This window comes from Hemitrygon akajei, chromosome 13, assembly GCF_048418815.1.
Source record: "Hemitrygon akajei chromosome 13, sHemAka1.3, whole genome shotgun sequence".
NCBI lineage: Eukaryota > Metazoa > Chordata > Chondrichthyes > Myliobatiformes > Dasyatidae > Hemitrygon > Hemitrygon akajei.
Genome location: NC_133136.1, coordinates 62,735,730 through 62,749,853, shown reverse-complemented (window position 1 = coordinate 62,749,853; position 14,124 = coordinate 62,735,730). Strand labels below are relative to the sequence as shown.

Here is a 14,124-nt window from a genome sequence, read left to right as displayed (position 1 = left end):
TTCTGAAAAGGTCCCGTTTACTCCCACTCTTTGCTTCCTGTCTGCCAACCAATTCTCTATCCACATCAATACCATACCCCCAATACCGTGTGCTTTAAGTTTGCACACTAATCTCCTGTGTGGGACCTTGTCAAAAGCCTTTTGAAAATCTAAATATACCACATCCACTGGCTCTCCCCTATCCACCCTATTAGTTACATCTTCAAAAAATTCTATAAGATTCGTCAAACATGATTTTCCTTTCACAAATCCGTGCTGACTTTGTCCGATGATTTCACCTCTTTCCAAATGTGCTGTTATCACTTCTTTGATAACCGACTCTAGTATTTTCCCCACCACCGATGTCAGACTAACTATAATTCCCCGGTTTCTCTCTCCCTCCTTTTTTAAAAAGTGGGGTTACATTAGCCACCCTCCAATCCTCAGGAACTAATCCAGAATCTAAGGAGTTTTGAAAAATTATCACTAATGCATCCACTATTTCTTGGGCTACTTCCTTAAGCACTCTGGGATGCAGACCATCTGGCCCTGGGGATTTATCTGCCTTTAATCCCTTCAATTTACCTAACACCACTTCCCTACTAACATGTATTTCCCTCAGTTCCTCCATCTCACTAGACCCTTGGTCCCTTACTATTTCCGGAAGATTATTTATGTCCTCCTTAGTGAAGACAGAACCAAAGTAGTTATTCAATTGGTTTGCCATGTCTTTGTTCCCTATGATCAATTCACCTGTTTCTGACTGTAAAGGACCTACATTTGTCTTGACCAATCTTTTTCTTTTCACGTATCTATAAAAGCTTTTACAGTCAGTTTTTATGTTCCCTGCCGGCTTTCTCTCATAATCTTTTTTCCCTTTCCTAATTAAGCCCTTTGTTCTCCTCTGCTGGTCTCTGAATTTCTCCCAGTCCTCAGGTGTGCCTTTTTTTTGCTAATTTATATGTTTCTTCTTTGGACTTGATACTATCCCTAATTTCCCTTGTCAGCCACGGGTGCACTACCTTCCCTGGTTTATTCTTTTGCCAAACTGGGATGAACAATTGTTGTAGTTCATCCATGCAATCTTTAAATGCTTGCCGTTGTATATCCACCGTCAACCCTTTAAGTATCATTTGCCAGTCTATCTTAGCTAATTCACGTCTCATACCTTCAAAGTTACCCTTCTTTAAGTTCAGAACCTTTGTTTCTGAATTAACTATGTCACTCTCCATCTTAATGAAGAATTCCATCATATTATGGTCACTCTTACCCAAGGGGCCTCACATGACAAGATTGCTAACTAACCCTTCCTTATTGCTCAATACCCAATGGCCTGCTCTCTAGTTGGTTCCTCGACATGTTGGTTCAGAAAACCATCCCGCATACTTTCCAAGAAATCCTCTTCCTCAGCACCCTTACCAATTTGGTTCACCCAATCTATATATAGATTGAAGTCACCCATTATAACTACTGTTCCTTTATTGCACGCATTTCTAATTTCCTGTTTAATGCCATCCGCAACCTCACTACTACTGTTAGGTGGCCTGTACACAACTCCCACCAGCGTTTTCTGCCCCTTAGTGTTATGCAGCTCTACCCATATCGATTCCACATCCTCCAGGCTAATGTCCTTCCTTTCTATTGCGTTAATCTCCTCTCTAACCAGCAATGCTACCCCACCTCCTTTTCTTTCCTGTCTATCCCTCCTAAATATTGAATATCCCTGGATGTTGAACTCCCATCCTTGGTCACCCTGGAGCCATGTCTCTGTGATCCCAACTATATCATATTCATTAATAACTATCTGCACATTCAATTCCTCCACCTTGTTACGAATGCTCCTCGCTTTGACACATAAAGCCTTCAGGCTTGTTTTTACAACACTCTTAGCCCTTATACAATTATGTTGAAAAGTGTTAAATTCTTCAGAGAATTCTAACAGATTTATCAGGCAAGATTATCCCATGCTGACTTTGGCCTATTTTATCATGTGCCTCCATATGCCCTGAAACCACATCCTTAACAATCGACTCCAGCATCTTCCCCATCTACTGAGTTCAGGCTAACTGGTCTATAATTTCCCTTCTTCTGCCTCCCACCCACTTTAAAGAATGCAGTGACATTTGCAATTTTCAAGTCCTCTGGCACTATGCCAGAATCTATTGATTCTTAAAAGATCATTACTACTGTAGTGGCTCCACAATTTCTTCAGCTATCTCTTTCAGAAACCTGGTGTGTAGCCCATCTGGTCCAGGTGACATAACTACCTTAAGACCTTTGACCTTCCCAAGCACCTTCTCCCTAGTGATATAAACTGCACTCTCATCTGCCCCTTGACACTGTCAAACATCCGGCATACTTCTAGTGTCTTCCACAGTGAAGGCTGATGCAAAATACTTCATCTGTTCATCTGCCATTTCCTTGTCCCCTTTTCTATCTCTCTGGTGTCATTTCCAGTGGCCCAATATCTTGTCTCACTGTCCTTTTATTCTTTATATATCTGAAAAAAATTTCTGGTATCATTTTGATATTATTGACTAGCTTACCTTCATATTTAATCTTCCCCCCCCCCACCATGTTTTTTTAAAGTTGCCTTCTGTTGGTTTTTAAAAATTTCTCAATCTTCTAACTTCCTACTAATTTTTGCTCTGTTATATGCCCTCTCTTATGCTTTTATGTTGGCTTTGAATTCCCTTGTCAGCCATGGTTGCATAATCCTTCCTTTAGAATGTTTCCTCTTCTTTGGGATGTATCTATCCTGTTCCTTCTGAATTGCTCCCAGAAACTCTAGCCATTGCTTTTCTGCTGTCATTCCTGCTAGTGTCCCTTCCAATCAACTTTAGCCAGCTCCTCTCCCATGCTTCCGTAATTCCATTTCTCCACTATAATACTGGCACATCTGACTTTAGCTTCTCTTTTTCAAATTGTATGGTGAATTCTATCACATTTTGATCACTTTTTCCTAAATGGACCTTTACCTCAACCTCCCTAATCATTACAAAACACTGAAACCAGCATAGTTCAATCACAAGCTACTTCAAAATGCAATTCAGAGTCCACAATTTTTTTTCTCTAGGGATCCTGCATTCACTTGATTTACCCAATCAGTCTGCATATTGAAATCCCCCTTGACTAATATAACATTATCTTTTTTGACATTCTTTTTCTATCTCTCACAGTAATTTGTAGACCACATTCTGGCTACTGTTAGGAGGTCTGTATATACCTCCCATCAGGGTCTTCTGATGGGAGTTATATACAGACCTCCTAACTTGCAGTTTCTTAACTCAACCCACAGGGATCCTACATCTTTCAATGCTATGCCACCTCTTTCTAAAGATTTGATTTTATTTTTTAACAGCAGAGTTGGCTTCAGTTGGCTTCTGTCACAACAGTATAAGAGATCATCCCTGTGGTTGCAGATCTTGGGGTGATAGGTCATGATCTCAAATGACATCAAAAAATAAAAGTTTCCAATGTAAATGGTTTGTGATGACCTGTAACTTATAATATAAATTAAGTGTTTAAGGTCTATTACATTTTTGGCCTTAATATACTGTATCTTGTATAACTCAACAATCATAGTCACCCTGAGCCTATTGAAGAAGAACACAGTGAAGAATCCTCTCAGGGTGAAGATTTTGCTGAGCCATCATCTACAGTTTCCAAAACTCAAGTGATTAATGATTCCAAGCCAGCTGAAAAGTCTGAACTTGCTCCAGCCGAGGATGCTGGTGGCCTCGAAAACCAGTTACAAGCTTGTCCAGTGGCAGACACTGGGCACAGAACATCCAAAGAAAGTGCAAGATGGGAGGGAAAAGACGAAGAGGAAATGAAGAAGTTGAAAAGAATTCAGAAAGCTGGTATCACGGTCATGCCAGCATCTGAGAGATACCGCAGGTCAGCAGTGTGGTGTAGAACTCTCATGGAGGTGAAGTAATGGCATGGCATATCGTTACCTTAGTTTTCTTTATTATACCATGGTGGTCTGTGTGAATTTTGTAAACCAACAGCTTTAAATTAGAGCTTTGATAAATACTAAGTTGGCCAAAAGAAAATCTCAATCCAATGTAATTTGAAGATATTTAATTAAAATATTTTAACAATCAAAACAAAATTTAAGGTAATGATTTTGAATCATTGACCTGGACATGGTATAATAGGAATAAGTGATGTGTTTGTGCAACCACAGTATACTAGCTGATGCTCATTTTGGCTTTGTATTTTTGGACACGGTACACACATCAAGCAATATTTTCTGCATGACTGCATTGAAGTTCTTCAATAACATGCTGTGTGAATACTTCAATCACAATAGACTGTACTGAAGATGCTGCTTTGTACTCATCGAAGATTAGAGAGCAGGCTTACTCATCTTTGTATGCCATCACTAGACAACTAATAGTTTGATGGAAGGATTGATTTTTTACAATTTCTTCACGTATAGCAACATAACCCTGTCACCTATTAGTAATCACACTTTAATAGCACATTTTCGTTTGGCATGTTTAGAACATGGTAGGCTTTTTGAGTATGTTCTCACTCCCTGCCCCAATCTGTGCCACCAAGACAAATATTGGAAATGTTAGTCATAGAAATTAATGAGGGAGTGAAGTTTATGTGCTCACATTCCTAAAGAATGCTTTGAATGAAAGGGTTTGGCAATAAAAATTCAGAAAACTGCCTTTAGTAAAAATAAGTATGATTACAAAATAAACAGGGAGGAGTGAGGGACTATCACATAAATGAACAGAGGATGTTCATTTGAGGTACATGAACAATAACTCCGTAAACTTCATGCTTAGACGGAGCTTCATCTGTAGGGATTTCATTCATGTTTGGTATACTGTTGATCACATTCTGACCATAGTTTTCTCAGACGTTCACAGTTATATAACTCTCCACAGAATCACAAGTACAGAAACTATCCCACAGAGCAGGAGTTCCTAACGTGGGGTCCGTGGACCCCTTACTTAATGGTATTGGTGCATAGCATAACAAAGGTTGGAAACCATTCCCATCGAGCAATATGTAGTGTGAACGTACTAATTAGGAGCCAGATCTGGCCACCTGGCCTTTCAAACCCAATCCGCCTTTTAATAGGCAACACGCACAAAATGCTGGAGGAACTCAACAAGTCAGGTAGCATCTATGGAGTGGAATAAACAGTCAATGTTTCAGGCCTTCATCAGGATGATAGAAGTATTGATTTTTTAAAAGATTTCTGCAGGTGTAGCAACATCTATATCTGTTATAGGCTAGAAAGGAAGTGGGCAGAAGCCAGAATAAGGTAGTGGAGGGAGGAGGAGGTGTCCAAGCTGGTAGGTGATACAAGCTTCAGAACTGATAAAGGGTCTCAGACCAAAATGTCAATTGTTTATTCTCCTCCATAGATGCTGCGTGATTTGCTGAGTTCCTCCAGAATTTTGTGCATTTAAGATTTCCAGCATCTGCAGAATCACTAATGTTTATGTTCTGCCTTTTAATAAGGTCATGGACAATCTGATTGCAGCCTTAGCTCCACAATCCAGACCACTCACTATAACCTTTTGCTTAACAAGCATGTATCTTTAACTGTCTTAAAATAATCAAAGCCTCTGATGCCACTATCCTTTGAATAAAAGAATTAAGAATCTGAAATTTTAAAAAAATTACTTCATCTCTGTAGTCTGTGACCCATCCTTTAATTTTAAAAGTGACCTAGTTTTCTTGTAACCACCTTGTTAAGATCCTATATGATCTTGTATATTTCAATGAAGCCACCATTCTTTGATCTACGCTGGTACATACATAGCTTATCTGATCCTCATAAAACAACCTGTTCACACCAAATATTAGCTAATAAACCTCAGAATTGCATGTAACACTTTAATATCCTTTCTTTAAAATGGGGAACCAAATGTTTACACAGATTCTTCAATTTTTCATCCTGGAAGTGTCAACCTGTGTATCGTGACAAGCCTTATTCAAGCTATAGGGACATTAATCTTTGTATCAGCACCTACAGTATTCAGTATGTTGTCCTCTGTGCAATTATCTATAAAAGCAAATTAACTAAAACTGTTTTACAAAATTATAGTGATGGAGTTTGAATGTCTTTACAATCTTGAAATTTGCTGGTGCTAGGCATGTATTGTAGGGATTCAATGGGCACCTTAGGGTGCAGGAGGTGGTAGTAGCAAAGTGCTATTAGTATGCACGTGATCCGTTTGCACCATAATTATGTACTAAACTATGTAAATTGGGTTTATTCAAGTTAGATTTGAATAAGGCTGCTTTGTTTCCTGTGGGGCCTTTTTGATGTTGAACTATTTCTGCATCTGATTTTTTGTTGATAAAATCACAGTACAAATGTTTGTCAATAACTAGACTGCAGGTTTCCCCCGCAATCCGAAGGTAGAGTGTTCCTATTAAACAGTTTGTAATCCGAAATGTCGTAAAGCGAAGAAGCAATTACCCTTAATTTATACGGGAAAAATTTTTGAGCCTTCTCAGACCCAAAAAAATAACCTACCAAATCAAAGCAAATGACACATAAAACCTAACATATAGTAACATATAGTAAAAGCAGGAATGATATGATAAATTTACACCCTATATAAAGTAGAAATATTGTAGGTATAGTCTAGTTTCACTTATCAAACTCAGGAAGGCAATGAGCCAAAATCGATTTGGAGAAAAAAAAATTGGCACGTACACGCATACATAGGCACGTGCATGTGCAAACAACTGCCTGCACAAGGCTTCACGGTCATTGTAGTCTTTCTCGAGGTAAACACACGTATAAAGCGGGCGTCTTTTTCTCATAAAAGCGAAAATCCTCTTTGGTTAGCGAAAACAGGTACTGATGTAAGCCTTTCGTAACAGCGAGTTGTCGTAAATCGAACGTTCGAAAAGCGGGGCTTATTCAAAGGGCTTATCCATTCCATACAGGGTAGTCATAGTTAAATATTTTTAAATGGCCAATTAATTTTTGTAGGCAATTTGTTGTATATATCCTGAGATTTCACGTGGGTACTTGCATGTGGGGACAACTTTGTGCTGAAGCTGGGCTATTTCAGTTTGTTTCCATTACAAATGAGTTTTCTGGTGATTCTGTCTTAGGATCTAGGACCCAAGGCATAACTTGGCAGAAACCTGTCTAAAGTGTCAGCAGAGGTTCTGAGATCATCTTCGTCCTGTCTGTGTAGCTGGCCATGCTCCACAATGGACCAAATAGTTTCTGTGCTTTGTGTGACAGGGGAAGAGACATTAGAGGTACAAAGCAAAACTTGCTGGAAGGCCACCGTGTACACTTGTTGATCAATTGATCATTTGTTGATCAATTGCTTAACTTTCTTCAGTAGCTGGGGCTTTGGAATCTCTACCTGACCACTTATGACAGAGATAGTACATGTCTTTTTGCCCCTGGGAGCTGGCAATTGAGGCATCTTATGATCCTAATTCTGCACATGCAGGTATTGATTTGCCATATGTCAACTTCTACCATATAAAGTTAGCATGTTGGCAATCCCAAATGATCACCACATCTACAGGGAAACTAGCCTTTTCTTCTTGCATTGTCCAGTGGTGAAAGTAGCAACAGTTTGTAATGCCGGTCATAAGATGCGATGCAGATAGGCAAGGATAACGAGGGTAAACTTCAAAGGCAACCTGCCTGACATTTCCAACAAAGGCATTCACTCCCAACCAGGTTCCTTCTTCTGTCTATGAAAGGGGGAGGCATAGTTTCTTCTACCTCCATCGTGCATCTTAGGTTCTGCATGTTCTTCTGAAAGGAACAGCGATGGTATTGTTTTGAAATTGAATTGTATTGTGTTGTCGTTAGAGAGAGTCTAGAGGAGGTTCACGAGGATGATTCTGGAAATCAAGAAGTTAACATGTGAGGAGCGTTTGACAGTTTTGGGCCTGGACTGACTGGAGTTTAGAAGAATACAGGGGGATTTCATTGAAACCTACTGAATGTTGAAAGGACTGGATAAAGTGGACATGGAGAGGATATTTCCAATGGTGAGGGTATCCAGAACTAGAGGGCACAACCTCAAAATTTTAGAACAGAGGTAAAGAGGAATTTTTTTAGCCAGAGAGTAGTGAATCTGTGGAATGCTCTGCCACAGACTGCGGTGGAGGCCAAGTCCATGGGTATATTTAAAACAGAAGTTGATAGTTTCCTGATTGGTCAGGGCATCAAAAGATATGATGAGAAGGCAGGTGTATGGGGTTGAGTGGGATCTGGGATCAGCCATGATGGAAAGGCGGAGCAGACTCGATGGGCTGAATGGAATAATTCTGCTCCTGTGTTTTATGGTCTTGTGGATTACAGATGATGAGGTGAGCAAGTGAACTCGAAGTCTGAGAATTGAGGTATTCTGATTGTAACCCTCTAAACAGGCTGGCATACAAACCTGGCTCGTTAGCTAACTCGGCTAATAGCCACATGACTCAGTGGTGAGAAGGCGGCCTTTCATAAACATTATTTGCCTCAGATTGGTATGATCTGGGGTTCAACCAAACAGGAAAGTTAGAATGTTCCAATTAAGAAATATAGGTTGTAGTAAGTACTATGTAAATACTGTTATTTGTAGTCCAGAAATGATAGGTGGTACACCAGTATAAAATTATAAAGAAAGTATATTTACCAGATTTTCAATTTGAATTGAATTGAATTGACTTTATTTCTTACATCCTTCACATACGTGAGGATTAAAAATCTTTATGCTACATTTCCATCTGAAAGTGCAATGTACAATTTATAGTAATTTGTAATAAATAGTATGTACAGTAAGAGATACAACAGAACAGTCAATATAGCTTAGAAATACAATGGTGTCAGCGTGAATTAATCAGTCTGATGGCCAAGTGGAAGAAACTGTCTTGGAGCCTGTTGGTCCTGGCTTTAATGCTGCTATACCTTTCCCAGATGGTAGCAGCTGCAACAGTTTGTGGTTGGGATGACTCGGGTCCCCAATGATCCTTCGGGCCCTTTTTACACACCTGTCTTTGTAAATGTCCTGAATAGTGGGAAATTCACATCTACAGATGTGCTGGGTTGTCCACACCACTCTCTGCAGAGTCCTGCGATTGAGGGAAGTACAGCCAGACAGGATGCTCTGAAATGTGCCCCTGTAGAAAGTTCCTCGGATTTGGGGGCTCGTGCCAAACTTCTTTGACCGTCTGAGGTGAAAGAGGTGCTGTTGTGCTTTTTTCACCACACAGGCGGTATGTACAGACCACGTGAGATCCTCGATGATGTGTATACCGAGGAACTTGAAGCTGTTCTAAAGCTCAGATCCATTGATGTCAACAGGGGTGAGCCTGTCACCATTCCTCCTGTGGTCCATAACTAGCTCCTTTGTTTCTGCGACGAGGGAGATGTTGTTTTCTTGACACCACTGTGTCAGGGTGATGACTTCTTCTCTGTAGGCTGCAAACAGTAGGTTACAAACAGTTATGGAAGAATTTAAAAAAAACTAAAAGAGCCCATTACAGTTAAACCAGTTCAATGTGCACAGAAACGTTGGAGCTCATCCTGGAGTAGTTGGGGGTGTATCATTTTACTCACCTGCTGGATTCACAGTCTGCGTGAAAGCACCCACCATAGTCCAGATTTCTCTCAAACACCATCTCGAATGCACTGGCTCTCTCAAGAGTATTGGTCCTACCTTCTTGGAGCCATTCATCTGCACAAAGCACTTCTTGCAACAGGGACTCTCCTTTGAACGCCATTCTGCGGCATCTTTCCTCGTGCCCCAGCCCGCAGCTCCCACCAAAAAGACCCTAAACCAGACTACTGTCCTTCATAAATCTGCTCTCACCCACCACTCTCCGATGTTCCATCAGGAAGAGAGTTACAATTGGCTGACACAACATTCCTAAGTTGGACAATGTAGCTCCTCGTGTTTAGCCGAAGCCAAAACACTCTTACCAGCAGGACACACTGCTTTTACAGAAGACTGCTAAAGTAAAATATCTTACACAATAGCAGTAGAAATCTTAACCAGGGCATTACATTATCCTAGCACTCTGCCGAGGTTCGTGAAAACATTGTTAACAATGCAGGCATGTCTCACTGGTTCCGTTCCCACTGTGGCAATCTCAATTAGTAAAGCTTTGTGCAGCCAGGAGGAGGTGGTACGGTGGGGTAGGTGGATGGAATAGGGAGATAGCTGCAGTGGTGAAAACTATCTCCCTCCTCTATCCGCTACCTTGACTCATTATAACATCTGAAGACTTACAATCTCTCTCAATCCTGTTTCTGAAATATCTCTGCAGTTTCTACCCACAGGGTACCACCCATTTCAAGTTGAAATGATGTTTAGAGACAGTGATGTTCCACCTATTCACACTAACTCACCCTACCCCTCAAATACCAACATGAGTTGCACACCTTCCATTGTAAAGTATATATAGTATTATAGTAAAGTAATAATTCCATTGCCCATGCACCCCCAAGGTATTCATATGAAGTATCACTGTATCTCCTGCCTGTTTTTTTTGTAGGAGGACGTCCATTTTTTCACCGATGTGCCCTATGGTTTAGCCTCACACACTAAATGCCAGAGGAACTCAGCAGGCCAGGCAGCATCTATGGAAAAGAGTACAGTCGTCGTTTCGGGGCGAAACTCTTCAGCAGGACTGAGTTCCCCTAGCATTCCCGTCTTTGCTGAAAGGTCTTGGCCCAAAGCGTCAACTGTACTTCTTTCCATAGACGCTGCCTGGCCTGCTGAGTTCCTCCAGCATTTTGTCTGTGTTTCTCGGATTTTCAGCATCTGCTTGTTTTCTCTTGTTTGTCTATGGTTTAGCCTGTAGTAATACTGAAGTGCTACTTGTATAGTACAAAACATGTGCTTTACCACACTGACAGATGGCTGCATTTCATTAACAGTTGTGTGGAAGTGAATTCCTGTATGTACTTAGTGTAATTCTAACTGATTGACACTAACTGTTATCGGTGGTTGCATCAGTTATTACCCTTACAATTTGTTTTAGCTGTGAGTTGCATAACAAATGTTGAAGGGTCCAAAGAAACTTGAGAGCAAAATTTTCCAAGATTTTGCGGCGTCCCACAGACAGTAAACAACTTTTGACAAATAAAATAAAAATTGCTGGTGCTCAATTGGAAGCAGAAGACAGAAAATCGCTGATGATACACTTCCTAAATTGTTCTCTGTATTCGAAGCAACCACTATGCTGCAGCATCTTGGAAAACCATCCTTGTGGTGGCAGAGTGCCAGAAAGCACTCGAGCATGAATGCAAAGTTAAAGTTATGGAGTACTGTTTGTGGAAAAAGGCTTGAAGGGAAAAAACATCTTTAATAAATACTGATGGCCGGCTTCTTGAGAAATGAGTGATGCTAACAGCATGGACTCTCTCTGCCTGGCTGTAAAATGTTTTTCATTCTTTTGGGTGACAAACATTCACCATCTTTTACCTCTGTGGTAGACAAAAACAGCAGCAAGAAAGCAGTGGGCAAAGCAGTCCCGATATCATCCTCCGCAGGGAGAATACATTTCTGATGAGCTATCAGGACGATTCTGAGTCTGAGGAGGAGGAACAGAAGTTTCCAGACCTTGAGAAAGATGACTTTGCTTTGAGGAAGGCTCAGCTCAATCAGTGCAAGCCCAAGGTTGCGGTCAATCAGTTCTTAGCCAGACCGTGCACGAAGAGGGATCGAGAACTCTGGGCGAGTATCAAACATACCTCAAGAGGAGCTGACGGAGCTTCCCAAAGACAAGAGCAGAAAGTGGAGAGGTGTGCCTTAAGTCACCTGTAAACTATATAGAGCTTACTACTCTCTATTCTCCTTTTCGCCTTCTAACCATAAATAGCTGGTCAATCTGGTACAAGAAAAAGTTCTCAAGGAAAACCTATTCCTTTTCTGGGGCAATAGTTTTGTCAGTGGGCTGCTGCTTCCTGAAGTCAGTAAATGGCCCAGATATTTCCATATACAATGCCATTTATTTTCTTTGTGCTGTGTGTAAAACATAATTAAAATGTAATTTCCTTATGACACAGAACAAGGCCATTCAGCCCATTGAATTTATTCTAGTTCTTAGAACAATTGCATAATCTCTCCCCCCTCTCTCTCTCCCCCTCCCTCTCCTTCTCCCCCTCTGTCCCTCTTTCCTTCTCCCCTCTCTCCTCTTCTCTCTCTCTCTCCCTCCCTCCCTCCCTCTCTGTCCCTCTCTCTTTCCCACCCACATGCACCTATCACCCAGCAAGTCTTTGGGATGTGGGGGAGACAATAGAGCATTTGGGGAAAGACACACAGTCTCAAGGAGAACATGCAAAATGAACACAGGCATCACCAGATCGTAGGGTCAGACCCAGGCAGAAGGAACCGTGAAGCTCAGTTCTCCCAGATTGCAGTAATTTCTGGGTTAGCCAATGCCACTTCAGAAATTTGGCCCAGCGTCTCTGGTCTGCGTGCATCAAAAGCGTGATTTCTGTCTCCGATGCCATCGAGGAACTCTTCTCAAAACAGCAGTGGTTTAATGGATCTGTTCTCTGAGCAGCTTCGAGCTGGGAATTGCTCTCAAGTAGATTCTCTTTCCCCCAATTCTTCAGGTGTTTCTAATCCTTCAGGCACACAGATCTGATCCCTGACCCTGCAGCCACCAACCCTTCCAACCATAGCACCGATCCAGCTGCCAACCCACTAATCTCCAATCATAATCCCTGACTGATTGCCACTCGTGGATATGCTTGCTTTTTCTGGTCCTTTGAAACTCTGGTACTTTTACATTGTGGTGCAGGAGTCTCATGACCAAAATGCTTACTGGCTTGTGACACAACAACATTTTAGCATCCTTCTCTCTGTACCAATGTATTTCTTGGCAATTCAATGGATAATTAGCTTAGAAAGTATGGAGGAGTCTGAGAGAGAGGGTAACTCCTAACCTTCACTTGTTAGATAGATCATAATCTGCTCTTACAGTCAAGAACATTTGTATGTCCTTGCCTAGTCATTCAATGTATATCATTAGACATTTTGCTAATATTTACATCTTCTTCTTTGATTTGTAATGGTCAGTTCCACAGAGCAGCCAGATCTCCTGACCATACGATTTGGTTTTTAACTAGTGGTAACTAGTAGTTCTTTCAACCATTGGGGGGTGGGATGTATTCCAATGACTTCATAGATGACACATACCAAAGATCAGATGGAAGATTCACAGGAGTTTGGGGCAGGGGAGCCTTAATATCAAACAGCAGGCACCATAATCATTTTGTTGGACTAGAAATAGCATCCCCCCAAAAAGTACCGTCACAATCTGTTCCCGGCCACGTTTGGAATGGCTCCCCTCAGCAAACTGCTTCAGTGGATTTTGCATTAAAAGTCTGTTTGAAAGTCAGAGCAGTGAGCCTTTTGTCATCCAAAAAGCGACTGTGGCCTCTTTGAAATATTCAACCACATAACACAATGCAGTGATCATCAGTTGAAAGTAACTTCTTTTCCCCCTAGATTTGTTCAGAGATACGTTTAGTCAGCTGGTTCCATCAAATCCCCCCTAGATTCAGAACTGGTTCTCAAGATGCACATTTAATGGAATAAAGTTATATTGTAGGAGTTCTTTGAAATTAATCTTCTTTGCAGAGAATGCAGGTCAATTTACAATTTCCCACTACTGTTTCATGTTATAAATTTAAATCTACTGCCTGGTTAAGAATTAAGTTCATTTCAGAATAAGCCTTGGATATGATCCTGCTAAGCTGATGCTAAAATTTCTCATTCTTGTAGATCAACACACACGAAATGCTGGAGGAATTCAGCAGGCTGGGCAGTATCTATGGAGGGGAATAAACAGTCGATGTTTCGGGCCAAGACTCTTTATCAGTCTTAAAGCTTGGATCACCTATCAGCTTGGACTCCTCCTCATCCCCTCAACTTCCTAACCTGGCTTCCGCCCCCTTCCTTTCCAGCCCTTATGAAGGGTCTCCACCTGAGATGCCAACAGGTCATTTCTCTCCATAGATGCTTCCTGGCCTGCTGAGTTCCTCCAGCATTTTGTGTGTATTACTCTGAATTTTGTGCATCTACAGAATTTTCTCTGCTTATATTTACTGCCGATGAAAGTGAACCTACAATTCTACAGGTTTTGGCTGAATACCAAGCTTTTTGATTTTTTAGCTAGGGGCATATG

The 14,124-nt window shown here is 41.1% G+C and overlaps 1 protein-coding gene across 12 annotated transcripts in view; it reads left to right on the top strand.

Moving 5' to 3' along the window:
• LOC140737934 (LIM and calponin homology domains-containing protein 1-like) overlaps positions 1-14,124 on the top strand; it is a 356,743-nt gene that overhangs the window by 252,836 nt on the left and 89,783 nt on the right. For 10 of the 12 annotated variants that reach the window (XM_073064758.1, XM_073064764.1, XM_073064756.1 and 7 more), the window contains 2 exons: positions 3,565-3,879; positions 11,423-11,731. The exons of 1 other annotated variant lie outside the window; for it this stretch is intronic. In XM_073064758.1, coding sequence (XP_072920859.1) covers positions 3,565-3,879; positions 11,423-11,731 — 624 coding nt within the window. The remainder of the gene's footprint in view (positions 1-3,564; positions 3,880-11,422; positions 11,732-14,124) is intronic. One more of the 12 variants, XM_073064765.1, reaches the window with a different exon arrangement.